Source organism: Manis pentadactyla, chromosome 3 (genome assembly GCF_030020395.1).
Source record: "Manis pentadactyla isolate mManPen7 chromosome 3, mManPen7.hap1, whole genome shotgun sequence".
Lineage (NCBI taxonomy): Eukaryota > Metazoa > Chordata > Mammalia > Pholidota > Manidae > Manis > Manis pentadactyla.
In genome coordinates this window covers 79,409,335-79,436,770 of record NC_080021.1, presented here as the reverse complement: position 1 = coordinate 79,436,770, position 27,436 = coordinate 79,409,335, and the positions used below count along the sequence as shown (strand labels likewise).

Sequence of the window (27,436 nt, the reverse complement as noted above, 5' to 3'; positions counted from 1 at the left end):
TGGAATACATTTAATATATTTATAAAGCCAAAGAAATCACAACTGTCCAGTGAAAGCAGCTGCTTTGTAATCTTTTCAGGGTTTAGCTCTTTACAAGTTTTCTTTGGTCAGATTTTTGGCTTGTGCTTTGAGGAATTTGCATTTGCTTTCCTTATAATTTTGTTTCAAATCAAGTATGGATGATGCTCTTCTTAAAATTTTGTTTCATCAGTAGTGAACTGCTGTTGCTCAATGGGCTAGATTTAATAAAGTTTATAAAGGTGGGGACAATGAAGTAACAAGGAAAGAAATTAGGACGCTTTCTGGAATTAAGCCCTGCATATACAAATGGTCACTATTAAGAGCTATTTCTCCAGTTCTCAAGCGATTTGTCCCATTCTCAGTCAGTATTTATTGCCCTCATTGACTCCCTGTGCATTTGGATCAGAAACCTGAGACACTGCAGAATTCTTCTTAAGAAATGTACTATAAAATGGCCAGTGTAACAGTATGTATCGAAAGTCTTCAAACCCTGCTTCCTCTTGAGTCCAGTAATTTCCCTTTCAGATATTCATCTTTGACAGATAATTAAGACTATCTACAAAGATTTGGTTCTTAATGTGTTTATCATAGGGCTATTTATTATAGCAAATATAGATGATAATGTATGATTTCAAAAACAGAATTAATGGAAAAGAAAAAGATAATCCTTACATTGGCAAATGATGCAGTCATTAGAAATGATGTAGAATTATGTATATTTTAATGGGTATGTATGTTCATGAGGTGTCAAAAAAAGGTTACAAAATAGTATCCATATTTTAATTATGTTTTAATGTCATATATACTAAAACAGGAAAGAAGTCTATAAAGATAAGCAGCAAAATAGGATAATTATTTTTCAGTGGCAGGATTTGTATTATTTTTGAGTAGTAGGAGGCCATTTTTATTTTCTTCTTTGTGCATATTTGTGTTTTCTATTTTATCTCCACTATCAGGTGTACTAGAGAGTAAAAACTTAATATTTTAAAAATTCCAAATACATAGAAGTTTTAAAAATATAATATTTGGCAGGGGTAACTCATGTCTTTCATCTATATTAAAAAAAAAGTATGATTTTCCATGGAAACTTAATCATCAGTCTGTACTGCCTAGTCCTGTTGAGAAGCCAATAAAAAATAAAATAGCTCCTAAGTATGCTAATTACATGCTAAATTCTGTAGTCAGATAATATTTCAGGCTAGTTTCTATACTCCTTGCCTTCCAGGAGGGGTGACAGAGAAGAACAATACTAATACATATGAATGAACACAATTTCAAGTGGCTATGGAGAAAATAATGGAGATAGGAAGAGTCTAGCGGTGGGGGAAGGTGACAAGTTTTAGACATGATGTTCTAGTGTGGTCCTGAGTAAGGAGAATGAACCATGTGCAGGTCCAGGATGACAAGGCAAAGCAGCAGCAAACGCAGCATCTCTGATGGGGAAGCAAACCTGGCTAATCCTCAAAACAGCAAAAGGCCAGTGATGCTGGCCTTAGGGAAGCAGGGAAAGGGCAGAGAGGCGTGGACGTCCCAGACCAGGGTGCCTTGTCACACGTTCATTACAAAAAGCTGTACTTGTTTTAACTGCAATGGAGAGTCATCAGGGTTCTAAAGAGGGAAGTAAACTGACAAAAACCAAAGCAAACCCCACTATGGCTGCCGCATGGCAAACAGACAGCATGGAGGCAAGGAAGCCAGACAGCAGTTCATTGGAGAAGTTCAGCCAGGTGGTGGCTGCGATGAGGGAGTGAGGGTAGTGGTGAAGGGCGATCAGATTTGGAATGTATTCTGAAGGCGGAGCAGATAGGACTTCCTAATGGATTGGGTAAGTGGGTGAGGAAAGAGACTTCTTGATCAAGGATACTTTTTACCTTGATCGTTATAAAGAAATGCAAATTAAAATCACATTGAAATATTGCTCATCGCTAGAATTAAGACTATCAATGCCAAATTTCGGAAGTGATTTGCAGCAATCTCCACATGAAAGTACTGCTGTAGGAATGTAAACTGGTACTATCACTTTGGAAAACACTTGACATTATCTGCTACAGTTCAACGTGCCTGTACCTAAGACTCTGCAGTCTCACTTAGTATTAACCCAACAGAAATATGTGCATACATGTATCAAAGACATAAAACCCATTCATAGTAACATTAGTCATAATGCCCCCAAACTGAGAAGTGTTCATCAACAACAGAACCGATAAACAAATGGAAGTTCATTCTTATGACAAATTATAGAACGAGAATGAGTTACAGCTACATGCAATTATACTGCACGAGCATAAAGACCAATGAAAGAATCCAGAAACACACATATGTGTGTAACACACACAATCATATATGATTCCATTGATAGAGAGCTCAAAACCTGCAAAATGCATCTATTCAAAATATTGAGCACACTTGGAAGAGGGAGATGCTGATCTGGAAGGGGTAAGAGTAGGGCTTCTGTGACGTTGCTAATGTTTCCTTGGTGGTTAGTTTCTTGTAAGTGCATACTTTCTGTGTATATGTTACACTTGAGAAATAATGTTTAAATACTATGAAACAAAAACAGAGACAGAATAGGAAGTGAGGAAGAGGAGAGAGTATAGACAGATCTTTCAAGGAGTTTGTGAAGAGCAAGGAAGTTACATGTTAGTAAGTGATGTGGGCTAATATTTTAAATCAAGATGAGGGTTATGACAGTATGCTTGTTTATGTGTGATTGCAATGATCCGGTAGAAGGGAAAACTCAATAATGCAGGACAGGGACAGAGGGGATAGTTCCATGAACAGGAAGCTTGGGCAGGGGACGGGGAATGGAATCCAGTGCAGAAGAGGAGGGGTCGGTAGATAGGGGCCTGGACAGTTTATCCACTGTAGACGGAGGGAAGCCAGGTAGATGGAGGCAGTGCATGTAGAGTGGTAGATTTAGTCATGGAAAAATAAAGCAGTTTTTATTTTATTGCTCCTTTTTCTCACTGAAGAAGTGAGGTTAGCAGTCAGAGTGATGGCGGCAGATCACTGGGAGTGGGGGACACAGGAGAAGGTAGGAAACAGTCAGTTTGGAGCAGTAAAGTGCAATTTCGAGGAGAAACCAGGTTGGGTTGCTAGGCAATACTGAGTGACCACCTGAGATCTGTGGTCATAACGTTTAAGGAGCAGCGGAGCTCGGCAGCTTGGACTTTTTTTACATGGCACAATCTCCGTGACCTTCGTGCCTTTGTCCCATATGACAGTCTTTAAGGCTTTTAGTAGGAATAGCTTTAACAAGCTTGGTTTTCAAGTTTCTCGGCTGAAAGCAGACAAAAGCAACAGAACAGAATGGGGAGTGTGTGCCAATCACCTCTTCCCTGGGAGGCAGGGGCTGGGACTGTGGCTGTTTCCCAGCTTCTGGCCCATTAGGTTCTGCTGAGAGGGGGCACTCGCTGGGGTGGGAAGGTGGGAGGAGAGCACAGGAGACTTTTCCAGCTTCCAGCTCCCATCAGCATCCTATCACCATTGGACCTCCAAGGCTCCTGCCTGCAGCCGGGCTTCTTACGGCTCGCCCAGCAGGCAGGTGGCTAGGACCCATGCCCTCAGCAGAAGGGATACTGGGGGATGCTTTGTTCCCTAGCTGCCTGGCTCGCGTCCCGGGGCAGGCTTAGCAGCTGCTTGGCTGACCCTTTGATCACCCAGCACTCATCAGGCTGGGCCCTTCCCCAGGGATCTGAGCACTTCTTCCTTCTTCCTCTGGCCCTGGAGGTAGGAGCGCCCTCCTTTAATTAGGAATCTCTCACTTTTATGAGCATCTGGTTTTTGTCCTCTCTGCTTTCCAGCAACTGTGGAGTACTTTCCCTGATCTAAATCCTTTCTTTTTGAAAGGGCTAACATGTGATGCTTTCCTGCTTGGGGATGGTGCTGTACTCGACACCTCATTATAAAAAGCAAAACTCAGCAGGTAACAATCAGAGATATGACACCAAAACCCACAGAGTGGTTTGGGGACATTGGAGGTACGTGCATACAGCTCTTGGCAAGCATTGTGCAAAGACGAGCCAGTGGTACACAGAGCAGGCTGCAGAAGAGCAGGGTGGCAGGTGCACGGCCCTCATAATCCACAGCATTCTAGGGCAGCACTCGCCCCCCTAGGGGCCAGACAATGGGAGACAGGAAAGGGGTCCTGACGCTCTGATGCTGTGTGATTACAGGAGCACACTGCCCTGCTCTGGTTCCAAAGTTGTCAGCATAGATCTCATAGAAACAGCTCTCTTCATCCTCTTATTCCGTCAGTAATAAGCTGTATCAATTAAACTAAATGGTTGCAAGAGCAAGGACGTTAAAATAAACAGCTTCAGAAGCCCAAACTGGCTCTTTGCAGCCTTAGTGGGGGAGGGTGAGCTAGTATGCCCTTAGGGCTCCCCCCCAGATGGTGGAACTGCCTGTTCTGGAGTACACCCAGATAAATTAGGTGTTTCTAAATATGTTTTGTCACATTGTTTATAATGTCACATCATAGACTTTTAATAAAAAGTGAACTTTTTTTAGGCCATATTCTTCAGAGCTTCGCACCATCATGCACACAATAGACATTCAGTAAATGTGTTAATTAACTAATGAAAATAGCAACCTCAAAGTAGAGATATCTAAAGGGATGTGGGACGTGGTCCCACTCACAGACTGGAGCTCTCGCCTTTTCCTCCCCTGCAGAAGTACAGAGGTGGGGCCAAGCACAGGCAGGGACAGGGCACTCGGCAGAGGAGGAAGGCGGAGCTCCTGGGGGTGGCTGGGCTTCTTCTCTAACCTGGGCCTCAGACAGGCAGCAGGGTGTGGCTCACCCGCTTCACTGTGAAGTTGAGCAACTGAAATTCAATGATTTGGATCTGGAAAGTCCTATCAGGTCATGACAAGTGAGGTATGTTCACACTTCAAGGTGTCACAGTTACCCACTGGGTACAATCCAATCCCATATCCCATGCGGATTAGCTGGGGACAGAGTTTGCCAGATGCTTGAGGGCAGTACCCTCACTTCTGACTTCCCTGGTAGTCTCAGGATGCAAGACAGGAAAAGAACTAGAGGAAACTCCCTCTAGTCCTCTGTCCTCCCTTCCTTTTAGGAAGTATTCAGGGTAAACTGTCAACAGTCCTGGGCACATGACCTGTGAGAGGGCGTTTGTTAGTAATTCACTTTGCACATCACAGCTCAAGACTGTAAAATGAGAGTTTCCCACAATGACAAGGAAAGGTGGAAATTGGAAGTGAAGAACTAAAGCCATCTGGAAGGAGTAAACATTTGAAATGGTAGATTGGCATCCACTCACATCTGGTGAAGACCTTATTTTTTGTTTTATCTAAGTGGTTTCTTAAATGGCTCCACTGGGTGGGCCGTCGGTGACAGATAACCCCGTGCTGCAGGCAGCCCGGCTGTGGTTTGCACGCACTCATCGTGAAGGTTCAAACCGCGAACCGTGGTGTGCCACAGTCCTTCACAGATTCCCAGGGCTGCTCCTAGGAAAATGGCCCTAAGTAGCACTCTGTTGCTAGCCAAGGCCTGGGGACAACTGTTTGCATGTGAATCAGTATCTTCTCTTCCAACTATGGGAGGCTGGGCCTACACAACAAACAGGGTGTTCAGATAGTCACATTCACAAAACTAAAAGTGACCCTCCTATCCAGCCTGATTATTGTACAAGTTCTCCTGGTCATCCAAAATGCCAGGTAGGCTAACTTCTGTCTCTGGAGGTGGACAACTTTCTGCCTTGGTTTGCACCATTTAGATAGAATCAAAGATCCTAGATAGGTTTGAGATGTCACTTGAAAATAGGATTTATAGGTCTTGGACCACATCTTACATCTTTAGCACCACGAGCTGTGTCCTCTACATGGAGACTAGTAGGGCACCACTGCCCACCTCTGCTTACTGGGCAGAGTGTATATTCCTCCTCCCCTCTCTCCATCCCTCTGTCCTTCTTCTCGGCCTCTCTCTCTCTCTCTCTCTCTCTCTCTCTCTCTCTCTCTCTCTTCTGGTGCGGACATGGGACCGGATTGGAAAACCATAACAAGGTGTGAACTGGAACCTCTCTAAACACAGAGTACTGTACTGAGAGCAGCCTTACCTACCATGTGTACCTTAGTCATGCATGTAGAGGAAGGCCTCCTTGGAAATTTCCTATACTCCAGATATAAATGTCAGCAGTCCTGGGCACATGGTCTGTGGGAAATTCCAGGTCTAAAAAAGAGCAGCAGCTCTGTCTAAGGTGACCGTGTGGACTGAAAAGAACTGGATGTTCATGATTGCGGTTGCACTCTGCCCTGATTCTTGGTCTCAGAACAGGAGTCAAACTGTCCTTTCTGGGACGGTACAAACTGAGGCATGAGAAGCAATGATGTTTTTCTGAAACAGCTCTCCATGGAGGCTGTCAGCCTCCAGTACAACAAGGTACCTCTGACTTAACTATTCAATAAGTAAGGAGAGCTGGGGTGGGATTTTCACAACTTACAGTGTTTTAGGACTACACCTACTTCCATAAGGAGGATACAGTTTTTAAACATCAGTTTTGAAATGTCATATTTCCTGTTTGATTTTCTTATTGGTTTTAAAAGAGTATCCTTCAAAGAGTACTAAATAGTTGAAACTGGGTTAAAAAAAAGCAATTTTCCTTCTATCTGTAAAAAAATAACAATTTTAGACACTCATATATGGAAATGACTTGCAGACTTAGGGCCACTCTCTATCTGCCAAATAAGAATATTTGAAATATTAGAATTCAGATCTGTTTTCAAATCTTTCACAGGTTTCATGCCATTGATTCTTTGCATTCATTGCAGAAAGTTGTGTTTTACATACAAGTCCCAGGAATCTTTTACAATAGAGATGTATGAAAATATATGTTAGCCTAGAGTCTATCACATTTATTTTTCTCTTTCTAGAGGGGAAAAGCTCTGTTCTTGTAATTCACATCAACTTATAAGCTGATTCATTTGTAAGTGGGGCCATCTATCAACAGAGAGTTGAATTTAGAAGTTCTCTCTGAAGATAGGTTTCTCTTCAACATGCAGAAGAATTTAGACAGTGCTTTCTGAGATGGTCTTCAGTTATTGGAAGTAGCTGTTTGTTGTCAGGTATTTCTACTCTTTGGTTTTTTAACAAAACTTTCAGTCCACCTCTCTTGTTAAAAAATGGCAACAATAAGATCAACCTAGTGGGCTATTCCTCATCTCATGCCCAATGACTTGCATTGACCTTAGTGACCTTTGGACTAACCTGTCTTTTGACCACTTTGGGAGTGATACAGAAGGTATTTTCCTCACGGCTTTCTAATTCCAACAGCAAACCTTGCCTTGGTGAAGGATGAGGTCCAGCTCCCAGTCTGCAACAAGCCTGATATAAATGTGAGCTTAGCATAAGCTGGGGGCCCCAGGTGTCTGGGAAGAACCACATCTCTTAAGAGAAATTTTGACTCCTATGTTTAGAATGAATAATCTGATAAAGACTAAGGATTGCCTTTTTCTACTTTCTTTTTTATAAAACTTCACAGAAAACTCTCAAACTGAAAAGTTGATCTCATATTCTTAGACTCTCTCTTGCCTTTCCTCCTCTATTGCCATCATCTTTAGGATAAAAACTTTTTGCGATTTTCTAAATCTTTTAGAAAACTAGTAGAGACACTCAGCGATTAATCTTGAGCCACAAGAAGGTGACTTGCAACATTCTACATTTGGGTTTGGATTTTCCTCTTCTAGAAAGTTCTCAATTGTGCGACAATACTAACTGTACTAGTTGCCAAGTTGTTCTGGTGATGAGGACTAGCTTCTTTGATAGAGATTTAGTTTGATGTTGCCTTTGAGCTTGTATCCTCATTTACAGACCACTTCCCTGTCACATTTCTGGCCCTGCAAGTTTACTGGACACTCACTGATACAAAGATGTTAAGGAGCTTGGAGATCATCTAGTTTAGTTTGTGACCTTTACATTTGAGAAACCAGGGCCCAGAGAGATGGGGTGACTTGGCCAAGGTCTCACAGAAAGACAGTGAGATACCAAAGCCTTGCTGTGCAGCTCATGGTCTTCCCCACCAGACATGGGTGTCCACAGCTAATATATATGCCTCACCTTCACCATACTTTCTTCTTCTGTTTCTGTGCCCAGACACCATTTTCTCTTTCTTCCAATTTGCTTTCTAGTATTTCAGAATCACATCCCATGGATCTTGTTGACACTTTTCTCAAACTTCTTGAACCCGGCTATTCTAGCACGGAGCCAGGGTTGGGCCAGGAGTTCATAAATAATGGGTCATATAAATAAATGGCTGCCAGTACACCTCCATCTCTCTTTTCCTATAGTATGCTTTCCCCCACCCCCTGTCAATTAAAGCACTCAGCCTAAGCTAATGTACTCCCTGCTATAAAAAGTTTTAAGGACACTGTGGCAATTCCCTAGACCAACCAGATCAAGTCTCAAGTTAGAGCATGGCCCAGAACATAACAGGGTATGTGTACATAGAGGAAGTCACAGCAAGGCTCTGCTGAGACTGAAACAAAATGAACACATTATGATGTGTTTAACTGTTTCACAACATCTATTTAGTTATGGGATTGACAAATTACCAGCAAACTCTTTACTTAGAAAATGGTTACCATCATTTTCTAAGTAAAATTTTCTAAGTAAAATGGTAATCCATCATCCATACCCGCATTTACTCATCTACCTATCCATTGGTCCTGTCTAGCTTTTTCCTGCTTCTAGAAAAGATTTGAGCAGCAGGTCCTAAGGAAACATCACAGCAGATTTGTTATAAACAGAATTGTCTTCCTGATGAGATTATGAAACAGGAAAGCAAAACACAGAAATATTAATCTGATGTTTGCTTTCTAAAACTTAGTATATAAACAATATATTATAAAATATTGACAACACTTTTTCCATGTCACCATTTAAAAAAATATTAAGGTAATCCTGATCATTTCCTTTAATCTCTCTCTGTTTCTTAATGTCAAAAGGAAGTAAAGGAAATAGAGATTACCCTAATATTCAAATACATATAATATTTATTAAATATATATATATGATGTTAGAGAGAGCGAGCTATGGCTTTTTTTTCAAATTTTTGGAAATTACTCTGTCACACAAACCAGAAAGCCTCAGTTGACTCTACTCTCATATTGATCAAGTTTAAAATCATAAAGATTTTTTTCCACTCAGAGGGCCAGTGGAGGGCAAAAAAGAATTGTCTTTCTATAAATTAGCCATGACAAGTGACGGCAAAGAAAATATGCATCATTCACACATTCCTGCATCACACAGCAAACGAACCACAGGGAGCACCATGGCCCTGCCAACAAAGGGTATTAGAACAGTTGCTTGGATTGTGACAACAGTAGCCAGCCAATCTTCCCCCAAATTCAGAAACCAAATTGCAAGCCCTTACCTTGGAGGGCCTGTAAGCTATGAGTCTGTACGATAATGCAGAGCTGCAGGACCAGCTGTGGAGCACTTTCCAGAAAGGTGGCTAGCAAATGCAGCATACTCACATCTGCATACTCATACACCATTCTCCAGTAAAACCTCCATCTGTCACTCTCCCCACTCTGGCGACTTCGGATGCCTAAGTATATTGTGTGGAAATATCTAGAAAGAAAACACGGAGAATAAGAGAGATAAGTGATAATTTGTCATTCAAACACCAGGGCTGTTTTTCTTTTCTGCAAGTTGCCATCTGCGAGCACACCCAAAAAAGAATTACCTAGTGGCCTATAATGAAAGTCTGAAAGTTAACCTTTTAAGAGGACCCTTATTATTCAATCTTCACTTTGAGAAGTCACTGTAATTTTAGTTCCCACTAAAGGCTTTCCACTGAATTGCAATGGGAAAAGTGAGGTGAAATGTGTTGGAAACTCAGGTATCGAAGGGATTTGCTACTTTGAAAATCTATGTTGAGACTTTCTTGTCAGTGCCTCTAAGAGCTCAATGGTAATCAGGAGGTGAATTTCTCTAGGGCACGATGCAAATTTGAAGTACTAGAATGTAAGTGCCCGTAACCCTCCTGACGTCTTGTTAAGAACTTATAACTGAAAATTTCAAACCTATATAAAAGAAGGAAAAAAGTAGCACACTAGATCTACCCAGATTAATTATCCATACCCTGCCAATCATTTTTCATTGTACCTCTACTTACTCGCTGACATCAGATTATTTTGAAGCAAATCCTACACATCTTACTATTTCATTGGTAAATATTCTATAAAAATGATTTACAAAATATAAATGTAATAACATTATTACAAATAAGGGTAGTTTCTTGATAGCATTAAATACACGTGTTCATATTTTCCTTATCATGATTATTTTTTCGGGTTGTTTGAAGTACCACCCAAACAAGGCTCACACTTGATGATTATTTGATATGTATCTTAAGTCTCTTTTATGCTTCTAATATTTCCTGCATATTTTTCATTGCCTTGCTTTGGATGACTGTACTCTACTCACAGGGTGTGGCCAACACATCAGCCCTTTGTGTTTTCTTCATTTGGAGAGTTAGTATTAGAAGTCTGATCAGATTCAAGGTGGATCATTTTTAGCAGGTGATGTTAAGCGCTTTCTCGAGGAGGCACTGATGTTCTCTCTATGAACGTCATCATCTGAAGATGATCCTTTCCCAGATCCACTCATTCACTAGCAGGTGCCAAAGGAGGATATTCTGTGTCCACCACCCTTCTTTTTTTATGGGCTAAACTACTTTTCCAGTCTTGTGTCAATGTCTTTACAGTATGTTTTACTGTCTGGAGCTTATTCTCTAGCAGATCCCGTAAGAAAGGTACACAGGGATAATGTTCTCCGAGTTCTTGCATATTTATCACAGTATGTGCCTATCACTCTTCTCTTGGGTGGGGAAATGATACCTTTTTCTATGCAGACCATGACACCTAACAGTTTTAACTGGACACCAGTGCTCTTTTTTGGAATCTGTGGAAGAACTGCACCTACCCAAGGCTATGACTCACAAATACCAAGACAGAAAGATACCAACCAAGTGCCAAAACAGAAGAGCTGGGTGACCTTTTCACTGGAGAGTCAGGTCAGATAATAAAACCCATGCAAAAGTCAAGATCTGCAGTTTGAGCATATTAAGTGTTATTTCATTGTTTAGTAGCATTAAGTGTTGCTATGGAAGTCTGATAAAAACCTGATATTCTTTCTCTTATAAGCTACTTGATCTTTTTGCTTACATGTCCAAGAAATACTCTGTTTCTTTTTAAAGACCTATAGTTTTATTAGAATGTATGTTGACATAGGCTGTTCTGCATCAGGTTCCTCAGGAATGTGGCTTATATCTTCATTATGTTGTTTCCAGTTTCAATACGTAGTTTCAAGTCTTCTTTAATGACACTATTTACTATGCCTTTTTAATCCACCACTTTGGTTTTCTTCAAGTACTCCTATGGATTAATGTAACATCTTCTTTATCTATCAGCTTCTCTGAGTCCGTTCAATCTCAAATTGCTCTTTGATTCAATTTTTTTCCTCCTTCTCATCTTCTATTTATCTTCTAACTATGGTGTTTGAATTGTGACTTAGGGGGTACATAAGTCTCCTATCCCTCCCTTGCTCCTTATATTTGATAATGGACTACGTTCTGGAACTTTTATTTCCTCAATATATGTATTTTCCCCCTCTTGTCTTAAGTTTGATTCTCTGCATTTCTGGTTTGGTTCTGGAACCTACTACAGTATGGCCTTGGCTTAACATCTTGCCATCTCTAAAGGGGGCAGATAATAGTATCAATTGTATATGTTGTTCTGCAAATTAAATGACATAAAATTGAAGGACATAGCACAGAGCCTGGAAATAGGTGCTGGGTAATGTTCATTCTTAGTATTGATCAGCTGTGAACTCTCTAATGGGTTCTTCCCATTGCTTCTAGGCATGATGAATCTAATCTCTCCCATCTTAAAACCTCAATGACAACGCATTGCTTTTAGAAGATAAAATGGTGAACTCAAACAATGCAAATATCGATATTTAAGGGTTTTAGTTTACCCTTTCCAACCTAACTTTTGGCCTCTAAGGCCCCAGTCCCCATCGCATCCGATCCTCTATGTCCTGCCATATAAACCCCTTGATGCTTCCTGGCTATGCATGCACACCTGAGTACTTCCACTTCTGTGGTTCTCTTTCCTGGAAAGCCTCTCCATGTCCTTAAACACACTGGAATCTCTACTATTTTATGACTCAAGTGTCCCCTCTCTTCCTACCCAGCTAGAACTGGCCATTTCATTGTTTGTGCCCAAACTATCTTTATTCCGACCTTGACCAGGGTGGAAATAACATAATTCTTATATTTATTCATTTGTGAGTTCATCTTGCATCCCGGAATATAAGCTCTTGGAGAGAAAAGAATGTCATTTGTCTTTGTATTTCTAAGACTAGTTCAGTTTCTGATGATTAATTAATTCATGTCATTTTATTCATTCAATAGGATGTCCTGAGCACATGCAATCTTTGCATTTTGCATTTTTTTTCCCTCAGGGAGATGAAGTTATTAGAGAGTATTGAGCAGAAAAGTGAGGAACTGACTTGATTGTAACAAAATTGGTTACATGTGGAAAAGAAAGGGCAGTAGGGCAAGGGGTGAAACAAGGATATTGGCTAAAAGACTGTTGTAATAACCCAGGTGAATGACATATAGTATAGATGAGGCTGCCGGTGGCACTGGTGTTGACAAGGCACCAACGTTGGATGTATTGTGAAGAGAGCTCCAGCAGCCTTTGCATGCTAAGTGAATGGATTAATGAATTAATGCTCAACTTCCTTGCAATTATCACAGAAATTTTAAATCCAGGACCCCTATGGCACTAACAAAGACAGCAAAGCTTCCTCTCAGAGTTATTTTATTTCTACTTTTCACCTGGGGAGGAGATTATGCAGATTCTCAGCTCTTCTGCCACAGGCTAAAAAGTGACAAAATGTGTCTCTCAGGCCTGTGGCCCACAGGGACTTGAACTCTTCTGGTGCAAGGAAGCACTTGGTTTTGTGGCCACCAGGGGCTCCCAGTTAACCTGATACTGGTGATAGGTTCATCACAAGTATTTGGCCTCATGGGGTTTTATATAATAAGACACAAAATCAAGCCTTCCAATAATGAACATAGAGAGTTCAGACACCTATACCAAGGATGGTAAGACAAGCTATTTCCAAGTTCTGAATGGGAGTTGTGTTTTTTTTTTAATTGTGGTAGAATACACATAATATAAATTTACCATCTTAAATATTTAAGTGTTCAGTTCAGTGGCATTAAGCACATGGACACCGATGTGATTCTATCACCACCGCCCTTCTCCAGAACTCTTTATTGTGCAAAAGGGCAACCATGAAACAGCTCTCCCCTCCCCTCTCTCCCCAGCCTGTGGCAACCATCCTTTTATTTTCTTCCGTCTTTATGAATCTGACTACTATGGTAGGTATATCATATGAGTGGAATCATACAGTATTTGTCTTTTTGTGATCCTTCTTAAAAATTTAACATAATGTCCTCAAGTTTTATCCATGTTATAACAGGTGTCAGAATTTCATTGCAGTTGGGGAGTCCTAAAATGCTTGAATCTTTGTTTAGGAGGAAACTGCCCATCCAGATCCACCTATGGTGCAGGGACACAATACAAGTGCTCTCAGAGCAAAGCATGGAAGGGATGGAATTAATCCGTAGATTCTATATAATGCAGTAAATCCTTGATGAGTCCAGCTCACAAAAAAGTCAAAAAAGTGAAATGGGATACTATTCACCAATAAAGCTCCATCAACTAGCCTGCAAGTGCTGCCATTAGGGAACAGGGGGCAGGGTCAGCATGGGTAGAGTGCCAGGTGTCCCAGTCATATTTTTGCTCTTTTAAAATAATAAGTAGCAAACATACACAAACAGTTCCCTAAAAATTAGCTAAAAAGATATAGAGCATAGCATTATTTATAATATAAAAAATGGTTAAACTCCAAATGTCCAACAATAGGGTAATAAAACAAAATTACATTACATTCATTGTATGTTTTTAAGGCAAAAGGCAGGTTAAAACAGCATGTGCAAAGCATTCCATTAATAATTTTTAATGTGTGTGTTTGGGCACCCAGAATAAAGATTAGAAACTTAACAACAACATAATATTAACATGGTAATCTCTGAGTGGGTACCGAGCATTGATTTATTAGTCTTGAAATTCATAAATGATGATGTGATAAGCTTTCAGATAACTAAAATTTAAGTTCTGAAAGAGCTTTACTATTTTGTATATATTGTATATATTGTAAAATTGCTCTCTAGAAAGACTGTAACAATGGCAGCATATGAGTGTTGTTATTTTCTTAAACCCTTATGTGCTATCATTAAAACAGACTTCTTGTTAATTTTATGAAAAATAACATAGGTTTCAATCAATGACTTCCTTATTACTATTGAGGTTTAACATTGTGTCTACTGTCCACTCATTTTCAACTTTTATATGTTAATTTTTTAAGGCCCTGATTCTCAAATTTGGCTCTATCTATGGACCACACTAATTAAATCCCTGACAAATTCCCATCTTATAACTTACACTATAATATTACAGACTAGAGTTATGAAGGGCTGTATGTAACTGGGAAGATTTAGGAAGAAGTGGTCCTGGGTTCCGTGGCTGAAAAAAAAAGCTAGGCCAGGACCCCAGATATTTAGATGCCAAGTCTCATGATCTTTTATTAACATACATCCAGATCTAATTATTCCGATATTCACCACACACACAAACAAAAACCCAGACACAATTTGGTGTATTTATTCTGTTTTCTACATTTGTTTGTTTAGGTTAAAAATTTTTTATTCTGGGGATAGAACAGACTACAATCTTGGCTCTGCCAGTTTTAGGACTCTGAGAAATTATATTTCCTAAGCCTTAAGTTTCCCTTCTGTTAAAAAAAAAGATGATGGAATAATTAAAAGTGAGATTCAGTGATGTAAATCAATTACCTAGCAAGCAGTCAATAAATGTTAAATGTCATTAGCAATAAGCTGTTTTAGTTTTTTCAGAAGTAAAATGGGAGGTCGCGTCATGAGACTCAAGGATATGAGTCACCTTATCTCAGAGGACTCTAATTCTGTGGAACATTATCATCTATCTACTATCTATATCTGTACTATCACCTATCTTTATCTATCTATAGCAATCTGTCATCTATCTATTCCATTGTCCAACCATCCATCCATCTCTGTTAGTCTTTCCAAAAAGAAACCAAAATAAAACAATAAAATTACCCCATTCACTGAAGAAAATTTCCTTATAAATAATCACCACTGTGATAATATTAAGTGTTACATGTTAATATTCCCAATATGGAAAAGTATGAGAATGAACAGCAGCTTGACAACCCTAAAGCCAGTGTTGTTTCTTCCAGGGTGTGAAGGGCGCTGCCTCTGAAAGGCCAGTACATTTCATCTTGACACACCTGTGTTTGTTCTCTAACAATGAAAAAGAAGCTAAATCATCTTAGGGAGAGACAAAGACAGGAGGGCATGGATACCACAAAGAATGCCAAGCAGCGAGTCTCTGATCTAATTAACACTCTGCTTTCCTGTTCCTGGAGGCACACGACGTGCTCATGGCTATGGATGAGTTCTCAGACTCTGGACCTGGAGTATGGCCAGCCCTAAGAGGGACAATGTTTCTGAAACACTTCCTCCCTATCCTTTGCTTCTGGTTCATTCCCTAGGGTCATTATAGAAAAAATTCAATCCATCTTTTCTATACAACCTTTGAAATATTGGAAGACAACTGGGAGTCCCTGGAGAATTCCCTTTTCATCTCCTCCCTGATGAAAGTTCTAGCATCCACAACCATTCCTCCCCTGACACCCAAGCCCCCTGACCATGCTGGACACTCTGATCATGCTTCATTTGCTCCTTCACAGCACTTGGAAATCTAATCACTTGTAAAAATAATATGGATTTATGTTATATTTTCCCTCACTGTGAAGCCAACTCTGCTACCATTGTCTGGGTCAAGGGTATTACGGGCAGCATTTCCGTGCTGCTTTGCCACAGTGCTGACTTATTTATGTAAACTAGGTTTGTATATTGTCCCTTTGTGTTCTATTTCATTCTTCATTCAATAAACAGCATTTGAAAATTTGATTCTGGAACAGAAATAGAAAGTGGTTTTGCTTCCCCTCTGATGTATTAGGGGACAGGGCATCGGCAGTGGGGAAGGTAGGGACGTTTGTTACCAGAGTTGCTGCACATTTCATGCCTCACATCACTGAATATTAGGGTTGTCTTCTCACTTGCAGAAGGTTGACCAGAAAGTTGAGGTCCTTAGAATAATTTTATCTATTTAAAAATTCAAAAGTTACCCAATACATGTATGTGTATATATACATACATACCTCTTATACATGTAACATCCATGTGCAAACGATTTCAGAATTTTTGAAATTCAGAACATGCAAAAAAAAAAAAACCTCAAGAACTTCAGGCCAAGGGAACTACATATGCAAAGGCACAACCAAGGGAAAAGTGTCCTGTATTCTGATAATAAGTGCCTTTGCATACGTAGCTCCTTTGGCCTGAAATCTATTTTGCACATTCATGTTACCTTTTTTTAGAATGCCCTTCCTTCTTTTCTTCACTAAGGAAATTTATATTTGTGGTTTAAAACTCTGCCAGTATATCTCACCACAGCAGACCTTCACTGATGGCCCCCAACCAGGAATCACTCCCTGCATCAGCCTGATGCATACCCCCAGTATTGTACGTCTTTCCCTGAGTTGGCATTACTTACTTATATACTGGCTTCCACCCAGACTTTCCAAGGCTGGAATATGCCTGTTGATCACTGAAGCTATACCACTTGACACTATGTTTTTGTTCCAGGGATTCATCAAATGTGTGTTGAATTAAGGGAAAAAAATATCAAATTATATTTCTTTATAATCAGTTATTTTCATGAGATTAGCAAGTAGCCTATATGAGATCAATTTTTGCTTTCAGTGGGAAGCACACCATGGTTTATGATATTTAACTAACTCTAGCACAGTTATGAACATAACTTAGTCCATCACTCTGTCATGAGGAAATGTCAGCTTGGGCTTTTCTCAAGTTTATGCTGCGGAAAATGGTGAGTTGAAGAGGTTATACAATCACATTGGGTTTTTTTTCCATCTTGTCATTATGTAAAGAGTTTACCACATTTTGGTCATATTATTTTTTAACTTTATCTTCATCTGCTGCCAGAAGGAAAGGTTGAAGTAGGAAAGAATCAATGAGGGTGAACATAAGCCTATACTATGTATCACACATGCTCCCGTTTATTCCTCACAACGCCGTGAGAAAAATTTGCCCCAAGTGAGTGGGAGAATGGAGACATAAATTTGTATCTCAATGTCACATTCTTTTCCCTCTGCCATTGCTACCACCTATGTAGGCCACTTGACACCTGCCTTCTGGTTGTAAAGCAAGTCCTGAGAGAAGTCTTCAGTTCTTCAGCTTTTGTTCAACATGGGACCACTGTTCAACCCACATTGTGCTTCCACAGCATGTATGGCAAGAGGTTTGGTTTCAGGGAGGGCTGATATCAAAATGATTTTTTTCTCAGGACAGGTATTTCTGTCTGTGTTGACAAAGAGCCTCAAACAGCTGTCCCCTAACTGGTAATATGGCCTGTTCTTGAGACAAGCCATCAGTGCAGAGAGCAAAGGAAGACTGGCAATATTTGTCATTCAATTCTAACAAATGGGGGAAAATGTTGTATTGTTCAAAGAAGCTACACTGGCCTTCCATTATGTTGTTTTTTTTTTTTGAGAGGGCATCTCTCATATTTATTGATCAAATGGTTGTTAACAACAATAAAATTCTGTTTAGGGGACTCAATGCACAATCATTAATCAACCCCAAGCCTAATTCTCAACAGTCTCCAATCTTCTGAAGCATAATGAACAAGTTCTTACATGGTGAACAAGTTCTTAGATAGTGAATAAGTTCTTACATGGTGAATAGTGCAAGGGCAGTCATATCACAGAAACTTTCAGTTTTGATCACGCATCATGAACTATAAACAATCAAGTCAGATATAATTATTCGTTTGATTTTTATACTTGATTTATATGTGAATCCCACATTTCTCCCTTATTATTATTATTATTATTATTATTATTATTATTATTTTAATAAAATGCTGAAGTGGTAGGTAGATGCAAGATAAAGGTAGAAAACATAATTTAGTGCTGTAAGAAGGCAAATGTAGATGATCAGGTCTGTGCCTATAGACTAAGTATTAATCCAAGCTAGACAAAGGCAACAAAACATCCACGGATGCAGAAGATTTCTCTCAAACCATTATGTTTTTGACTAGTAATTTTCATAGAGGACTGAGAAATAAATATAGAAGGATGGACCCATGAGTTCCTTTTATACAGAAGTTTAGAATAACATGAAGAAGAGCTTGCATTCCAGTAAAAATAATTGTATTCCTGGGACAGAAGCAAAATTGTCAAGTTTACTCTTCCATTGAAGTATTTTTGTTTGTTTTTTTTAATAGTACCTGGCCAAGAACCTTGAAGTTACTTCCTATGTAAAGCATCTTTAGGCTTTGATTAGGTTTCAAAAAGGAAAGGGTTTTAAGAGTGAGTATCTTCTGTAAAGAATTACAATCCATTTGGCGAGAACTGACAATGTGCTAGACATGAGGCTTTAGGTCTGGAACTGAATCCCAGGAGATGGGTCCCTGACTAGGGATGGCAGTGTAAGATCACTCAGAATCATCACAGGGACAGAAGAAACTTGAGAGGTGCTGAATTCCACCTGTTGGTCATAGATAGATACAGTGGTAACATTAGCCTCTGCTTTCTACCATCCCCATACAGACCCTCATCATGACTGCCTTTGCACATTCACTCAGCAGATCTGATAAATGCATCTACCGTGCTCTGTCAAATACACCAGGGGAAGTCAGGAACCCAGATGCTTGTCAGATATGCATGGTTGGTGCTCTAGGCACTGAGATGCAGCAGCTTGGTCCATATGACACCCCATTTCAGCTTCTGGATGGTTCTTGGAAGTGATCAAATGGGTAAACAGAGTCAGGAAGTTCATGTTTGTGAGCTACCTCCTAGTCTAATCCCCATCCTTCACACTGCATTAGAACTACAAGTCCACTCTGACCCTGGAAGAGAGCACGGCTGTCCCTGAGAAATGGCCCTTTCTATAGATGGAGGCAAAGGCCACACAATCTTGTCCCCTTGCCATCTGTGCTGTTCTCATCTCACTGGAGAGGATGTCCTCACTCTGCTTCTTACAGCCACTTAGCTTCTGAGTCAAGTGAGGATGACTTGCCTCCCTCACCAGGCGCTGCGAGGGCTCAGGGAGAGGCTGTGCCTTACACACGTGCCTGGCTCATGACAGCAGCACTGCTGTTCACCAGGGTTGCTGATGTTCTGGGTTCCTCTATATGCTCATCTTTTTTACCCTAATAATTTAAGATAGTTTGATGTCTCCAGTTTTCCCCATTTTCTTTAGGCATTTTTCTAGGGAGTGTTTCCATCATGTTGGATCTGGCCTTCCCTTGATCTTCCAGAGGCAGATGAAGATTGCCTAGAAACAAGACACTTTCTAGAGCATCTCTTGAGTGTCAAAGGAATCCAGGTTGGGGTTTTAGTGGGAAGTCCTGGGGACTCACTAAGGTTTTTCTCCTTAGGATTCTGCTTTCTGTCTTGATGAAAGAAACAGTATCTCTGAAGAGGGCATAGATGACCAAGGCAGTTCATAGTAATGGAAAACTTCAGTGCTTCTTAGAGACTCATACAGACGGCTGGGAGGACTCATAGAAAGCCATATCTACTGTTAAAAATTTAGCACATTTACCAAAGAGTATCATTTAAAATGGGAAAAAGGTTTCAAAGCTTTGCCATTGAGGATTAAATATGCCCTGAGTGAAGAGAGCAGTGCCTTAAATACACAGTTCTCATTAATGTTAATGGGAGATGTCCCCAATACAGGCTCCCTTCGAAATGTCAGTGTGTCCTGCCTCCTCCTCCAAGGCAAACACACCGAGAAGGCATTGGCTGGCCCCACTGTGCGGCTGATTCGCTTTCTAATTGAGTCATTCTTACTATTTACTGCCTTGGAAAGCATACTAATGGAAGATACAGTTTTCTTGCATCACAAAGGTCACCAGGAATTCTGCACTTTATCAACATAATCTCAATCTAAAAATATTATTGAAGATGCGTACACAAACTCATCTACATAACTCCCTACCACGCTGCGCACACAGACCCCCAGGCAAAAACCCCTCTTCCCATACACACAGACACAAAATCAAGTTCAACGATTTCCTGAAGATTTAAATTGCATTTAAATTCCCACTTCCTTTTCATTCATACTTTCCAAGTGCAAAGAGCAGCCTGGACTAAGTCACAGCATTGCCTCCCTCGTTGCCAACTTCAGTCTAGACGTAATATGGTGAAAGCAAGAAACTTGGAAGGAAAACTCCAAATATTTGACATGTCAGGCATTATACAGCTGGTATGTGTTTAACCCAAAATTTAACATGAATGAGATTATCCTTCCATTATTTGTGAGGAAATGAGATGTGTACAACTCATGTTTCAGATAGCCTGTATTTATAATAAATACCTCAATTTTAAACAATATTTGATCAAATGTTAACTACTGATGTCTAAATAATTGAATTTGAAATCATTAATAGCTCTGAGGATGTGCATATATATTCTAATATCTTATATTCTTTTATAGTACATTAAAGACTTCAGCTATTAACAGCTATTATTTTTACTATCTGAAAAATACAGAGTAAAAATCTATGCAGAAGAGCTTTAAAGAAACAACATTAATAACCAGTGATTCCAGCAAGTGGTATTTCCTTCTGTTGCCTGGCTACAAACAAAGCTTTACACTCTCTATATGTATTATATTTATGGTATATATATGTACACAGCCACACATGTATAAATCTGCTCAACAGTGGGCACTAGTAAGTAACATCTGAATGGTTTGTCACCTTAAGAAGTTCCTTACTGGATATATTAAGCAACAACAAACACTACAGCTTGTTTACACCCCAGAACATCAGGTTTCCACCATCTCCATTTATGCTGAATAACAGTAAAATGACTAAAAATTCTGGCCATATTTTCATGCTGTGGGAAATTTTCTTAATGTCAATTGGTTTAAAATAAGATCTATTTCTTAGTCATCATTCAAAGGGGAGAAAATGTGTGTTCAAGGGGGAAGACGGAATTGGATGACCTTACATCTGACACAACCTTAGGGGTCACAGCTGTAAGAGGACGGTCTGAGCTGCTGTCACCCTGAGAGGATGGCAGTGAGCTGTACCCACACCACGGAGCCGCCTCCTCATGCCACCCCACTCAACACTGTGACAGTGCCCTGAGGATGCCATCTCTGTCCAGAAGCGCATGGGGGCAGCCAAACCAGTGGGCGTGTTTGCAGGGCACCTTGCAAGTTCATGTTATGGATACTTGGCAATATGAAAAGAGAGGCAGGAGCATATACCCAGGATTTCCCAAGAGATCCTTGAATGGAACAAAAACCTGAACGCTTTTTCCTCATTTATGGTATGTTTATTTTTTTCCCTGAAGGGTAACGCTGTCTCTCAAACTAACATGGGTTTGGTTTTTTCTGCATGTATTTGACTGGTGAACTCTATTTCTGTTGCCTCTATCTCCTGCTTGCATAATTAGAATTAGTTTGGGTCCTCACTAAAGAATAGAACTTTGCTTGTCATGGTATATAGCAATCTTATATAATATAAGCTTATACAAGGTAAAATCATATGGAGTTATAACTTCTATTTGATAAAAGTCCTTTTTTATTTATTTTATTTTTATTCTTTTGTGAAAATAAAATTTATCTATGGGACATGGTTATTTTTGTTTGTTTGATTTTCATGCATACCTCTTATAAAGATAGTTATTATATAAATAGGCAATCTTCATATATTTCCCCAAATCTGGAGTAGGATATATTAGAGTTATTTTTCCACCAAATCATTTCCCTGTAATAGGCAGTGTGTCCAAGGCCTCCTGAGAAACTTGGTAAGTCCAGCTGAAACAGGTGAGCGAGTTACTGAACTTAAAGATTCTTTATTCACTCATAACACCTCACAGCAACTGTTAGTTAGCTCTCAGCGAGAACAAAAGAAGCCTTTCTTCCCTAGTTATTCTTTGCTTTAGAGTCCTAATATGCTAGTATTTTAATAGTAAAATGTGTGATAAAATGGAGAAAAGTGGTATGGAGAAAATACAGCAGTCTACTATCTGACATAATATTCATATGGTATAACTTAAATTCAAGTCTTCAAATGATTAAGAAATGACTGGCGGAAATTATTAACCATATTTTTTTTCAAAAACCAGGTTAACAGAATATTTGTTCTTATATTTGTTATATTTGTTCTTATAAGAAATAGTGATTCTGACAGAATCAGAACCTTCCTACTAAGCCCTTTTTTAATGGATTTTATGGACAACAAGCAAAATTCTGAGTGTGTGTGCATGTATATTTGTGTAACATTTTATTCTTAAAAGACAAGATATTGCCTTGCAACCTTTAAATTCTTGACTTCAGCAGACTTATGGACATTTATAGTTTTCAGAGTTACCTGAAAATCCATAGGTCTGGGACATTTGACCTGTCACATCCCTTGGGTGGCCAAGTGTGGGAGGGAGAATGAGGTGGCCAAAGGTGTCAGACCATGGACACCTTCTGAGAGCCCGGAGGGGGCTGAGTTCCTGGGTGGCTTTGGGGTCCTTTTTGAAGTATCCACTAGCAGATGTACATTACAAGGTCTATTTCATCAGCATCACTGAATCCTTAAAGTTGTTTTGGGTCCAAATGCAATCATTTTGCATTCTCTTTAAGACAAACTTTATTACTGTTCATATTATTGTCAGTATAATTTTACTTATTCATTCATCCAGAATCTTGGAAGAATTAGGCCATGTAAAATAGTGTTGTGGAAGGATGAGGGAACTAAAAACCACAGGTCTCAACACCTCATAGCAACTGGTAGCTAACCTATAGGTCTGGACAGATTGGGTCAGAAATACTGTAGTGCTTGTGCCCAGGACAGCTCTACCATAAGCAGATTCTCTGCCTTTGTGTCACAAGCCTGCAAGCGTCATTTTCTACAGAGGCCTTCAATTGTGCCCTGTGTGGCAAGATTCTGAGATGGGAACATTAAATGTTTGCCTTCCCCAAGCCTACATTGGCTGAGTTAGTCTAAAATTTATCACACTTTTGCCCTTGGCAGCCTGATTTCCAAAATTGGAGAGCTGAAAGGCTCCAAGGGTCAGAGATTTGAAACATGTATTTCAGTTCAGTAGGAGGGAAGTATGATAGGAACTTCCTGTGCTGAGTGCCAACTCTTGTCCTAAGACTAGAATGTTCCCTCCTGGGGGTGGCTAACATGATGTACAATATAGAGTGGCTCATGGAGATGAATCTAGGAAAGTGGGAAGACCTCCATCATTATAGACATAATGATTTTCTTATCCTATTTGTTCCACAATCTGTGTTCTCTACTGTTTTTAATGCCCCTAGGAAAACTGTCAATTGGCTGTAAAAATTTAGCAAATGGGATGTGAAAAAACAATGTGCTAAATATGGCAGGGAGCTGAGCCTTTGTCCAAAGAGTCTAAGGACATGTAGAGTCCTGTTTGGGAAGATCACAGTCTCAGCTTCCACGATCACCTCTAAACTATTAACTATAGAGATTGTTCAATAGGAATCGTACTTATAAATGAAGAGTTCAGTGTTTCTAAAGGCCAAGTCCCCTTTGCCTAAAATAATGAATTAATTTACTCATTCATTCAAATATTTATTGAGCACTTATTTGGAGATTGACACTCCTTTGACTATGGGATTATAGCAGGGAATGAAATACGTACTTACATCTACTGGGAGAAGGCAGGCCATAAGCAAGATAAACAAGCAGCAGACAAAATATAAAAGCTCATGCTATGTGCCAAGGAAAAATAAGCCAGAAGAAAGCAGGATAAGGAATGTTGGCCTGCTTGTCAATTTAATTATATAGCCAGGGAAATTTACTGGTGACATGTAATCTGGGTCAAAATCCAAAAGAGGAAGGGGAAGTAAGCCCTCTTCACTTAAAAATCTGTGGAAGAACATTCCAGCCAGAAAGGACATAAGGATTAAGGTGCTGAGGTGGGCATGTGCCTGGTCCATTCCAAGAGCATCAGGTAAATGGGTATGAGCAAGGGGGAAACAGTAGCAGGTAAGATCAGACAGCAAACAGGTGGGTCAGACCACGAAGGTCCTTGTAGGCTCTGTACAGACTGTAGTATGAGTGTATAAAGAAGCAATTTGAGGGTCTGAACAGGTGAAGGACGTGATCTGGCCATTTTGCAATGAAAATCTGATAGTTGTGCTAAGAAGAGAATGAAAAGCAGCAAGTACAGAATCAAGGGGCTATTGCAATAACCTTGGCAAATGATGATGGTTGTTTGGACACAGATAGCGGCAGTGGGGACTTAGGCAGATTCAAGTATTTATTCGAAAGTCAGGGTCAATGGAATTTGCTGCCACATCAGACATGGGTGTGAGAGAAAGAGGAGGCAATGCTGAATCCAAGATGTTTGTCCTGAGCTACTACAAAAATGGAGTTGTCATTTACTGAGATGAGGACACTGAGATGAGCAGACTAGCAGGTGATGATGACGAATTTCACACAGTTACTTTTGAAATGTTTCTTAAATATTCAAGTGGAAATCTTGAGTAGGTCATTCGATAAGTTTGGGATCCAGGCCCAGTCTAAGGATGATTTGGAGACATTATAATATTTCAAGCTACAAGACAAGGTGAGAACTCCCCTACTTATGGTGAAACTGAGCAGTCTTAACAAGTTGGTGCCCCTCTTCACTAGGTACGGGTTTGATGACCACCAAGGGAGAGTATCTTACTTCATAAGGCACCATGCCTAAAAATATATCAGGTGACTTCAGGCACAGGAAATCCAGGTTCTCTTGGGGAAGTGTGAATGCTCAGGGGTCTCTCCCTTCCCAAGGACTGAAGCAGGGAAAGAAGGCTGCCAAAGGGTACAAGGATTATTTCAGACTCCTAGGAGAAAGTTGAACAGGATGGGTTTGAAAGTAACATGATGATAACTTATCCATTACATCTAAACTTAGGTGCAATCAGGTCACCTTTTCTCAATAGATATGCTGGTGAAAATGACAGTTTTCTTCTGAAAGTTCTTCCTTATAGTAGCCAGAAATTGCTAGGCTAGCCCTTAATTGGAAAGGGAGAGAGGAAACAAAATCCAGGTCACCCTCAGAGTTTTTCTCTCAACCCGTATGGGCAGCTTGGAAGGACTGAGGAGCTAATGCCCTGGGTCAGCCCTCTGTCAATGACAAGGGGAATGGATGGATACATACCCAGCTGCCTCAGGTGGTGTAATCCCTACTGCCTTGTAGAGTCCCTGGTGGCCCAAGTCCCAGCTGCCTGCAGTGGTGACTACTCATTAACACACATGCTTCTGACTGCCTTCCCTTCCCTGTACACTTCCTCACCCCTACCAGTGCTTCTTGGGATAGCCTTCAATGAGCCATGTCGTACGCTCAAGTCATCTTCTTTTTTTCATCACAGGTTCACAGTGGCACCCCGATGATATGCTTTCCGCCTCTGGACATAAGTCCTCTAAAAATACACTGGCAATCATATCAGTGCAATCATCAATTACTCACAAATGCCACCCAGTTTTCCTGGGTGTCTTCATTCCTCTGCTAAGCTCCCCAAATTTTATCTTATCAGGTCCAAATTCATGGGATATCTTCTTGCGTGGCAATGCGTATGTGATCCATGTGGACTGTCTCTCCGTTCCCGAGTGCCCTGCTACTTCCTCCGTCGGTGATCACTCACATCCGTCCTTCTGCTCAAAGTGCTCAGCCACATCCAAGCACTGTTCCTCTGTGCTTAGCTCGCTTTCCCTCACCACTACTCCTGCCACTGTGATCCTTATCCCCTGAGATTTTATTGAACTCAGCACCAAAAGTTTTGATACCCAATCATCCCTAATCCATGAATGAAAAATAGGTTTTGTTTTGCATACTAACTGATCCCTTGGAGGAACTGTGCTGAGAAGGATTCTGAGCTAGTCTTTGAGCTTCTTAGGTATTAATTATTGACACTTGCCATTTGATGAGCAATAGCCAATGCAACAGGTATTTGTTCAAATTGCTTCATGTCCTATTCAGTTCTGACTCATTAAACTATAAACCCCTCAATTCTATGGTACTTATTTTCTCCCTCCTTTGCACCTATCAAATTCATGAATCTAAACAGATTCATTAATCTAAACATAAAGCTGAATTATGAGGTTTAAACTCATATATATATATATACATGTTGGATGTATCGAACACCACCACCATCACCACACACACACCATACATCACATAGGTCAGGTTAAAAGGCATCTCTGTTGGCTGGAAGTTGAGAGTTAGCTATGTATGCAATCAAACCTAATAGCTTTTAAACCAGTTTATTCTCATCTTCTGAGCATTCTGCTATACAGACCTTCATCTTGTGCCAAATCATATTTTATTATCAACTTGTGTGTCCCACCCAATTTGTCTCAAAATCACAAAATAAATCAAGAGAATTGGGGGTGTACACTTGTTCCTTGAGGATATAATTTGTACTGTTTTGGTAATCTATGAACTGAAGTAGTATGTTGTGCTTTGGACTCAATTCAGCAACATCAGGTCAATGGGACCTGATTTTGTGTTTTCTAACATAGAGGAGAATCCAATTGATTTCACACTTTATTTAGAGGATGGCTTTAGTTGAGGAAAAACAATACTTGTAAAAATCTCACACACTCATAAGCTTTTCCCAAATCTGTATTGCGGTTTATGGAAATGTGACTCATGACAATGTATTAAATATTAAAACAATGTAAGATATAATTGAAATTCATAGGGCAGCTTTTCTTAATTTACTATCTATCGCATAATTTTTAGCATGCTACATAAATAACAAAGACTGCCTACATCCTTCTGTTGTTTTACCCTATCCCAGAATTAAAATTAAATCTGTTGACACTATAAAAGAAAAAAAAAAGGAAGGCACTGTGCAACCCAGACTCAAACTTCCAAGTTGGTTTTGAGAGGCAGCTGAGGGGCAGTACATGGAACTAGTCTAGTATATGTGAGCAGTTTCAAAGTTTCCTTCTGCCTTTCAGCCTTCTGCTATGAATGTGCACAATCAGGCAAAGGGAATTAACTCTGCCTAAAATACACAGGCACTGGGTAAAATGCTTTATGAATGTTTTTTGAAGGTGATATCATTTACTGCCTTTGACCCACAAGGAATCCTTGCCATAAGAAGCTTAGGTCGCTTACAAAGGCAACACAGCTAGTGAGCAGTTGAGCTGA

At 40.0% G+C, this 27,436-nt stretch overlaps 1 protein-coding gene across 1 annotated transcript in view; it reads right to left on the bottom strand.

Annotated features, from left to right (window-relative positions):
• The window catches only part of XKR4 (XK related 4), a 441,333-nt gene that overhangs the window by 163,313 nt on the left and 250,584 nt on the right, over nt 1-27,436 (bottom strand). Inside the window, exon 2 of the mRNA XM_036878927.2 lies at nt 9,414-9,613. Within this exon, the coding sequence (XP_036734822.2) occupies nt 9,414-9,613 (200 nt within the window). The remainder of the gene's footprint in view (nt 1-9,413; nt 9,614-27,436) is intronic.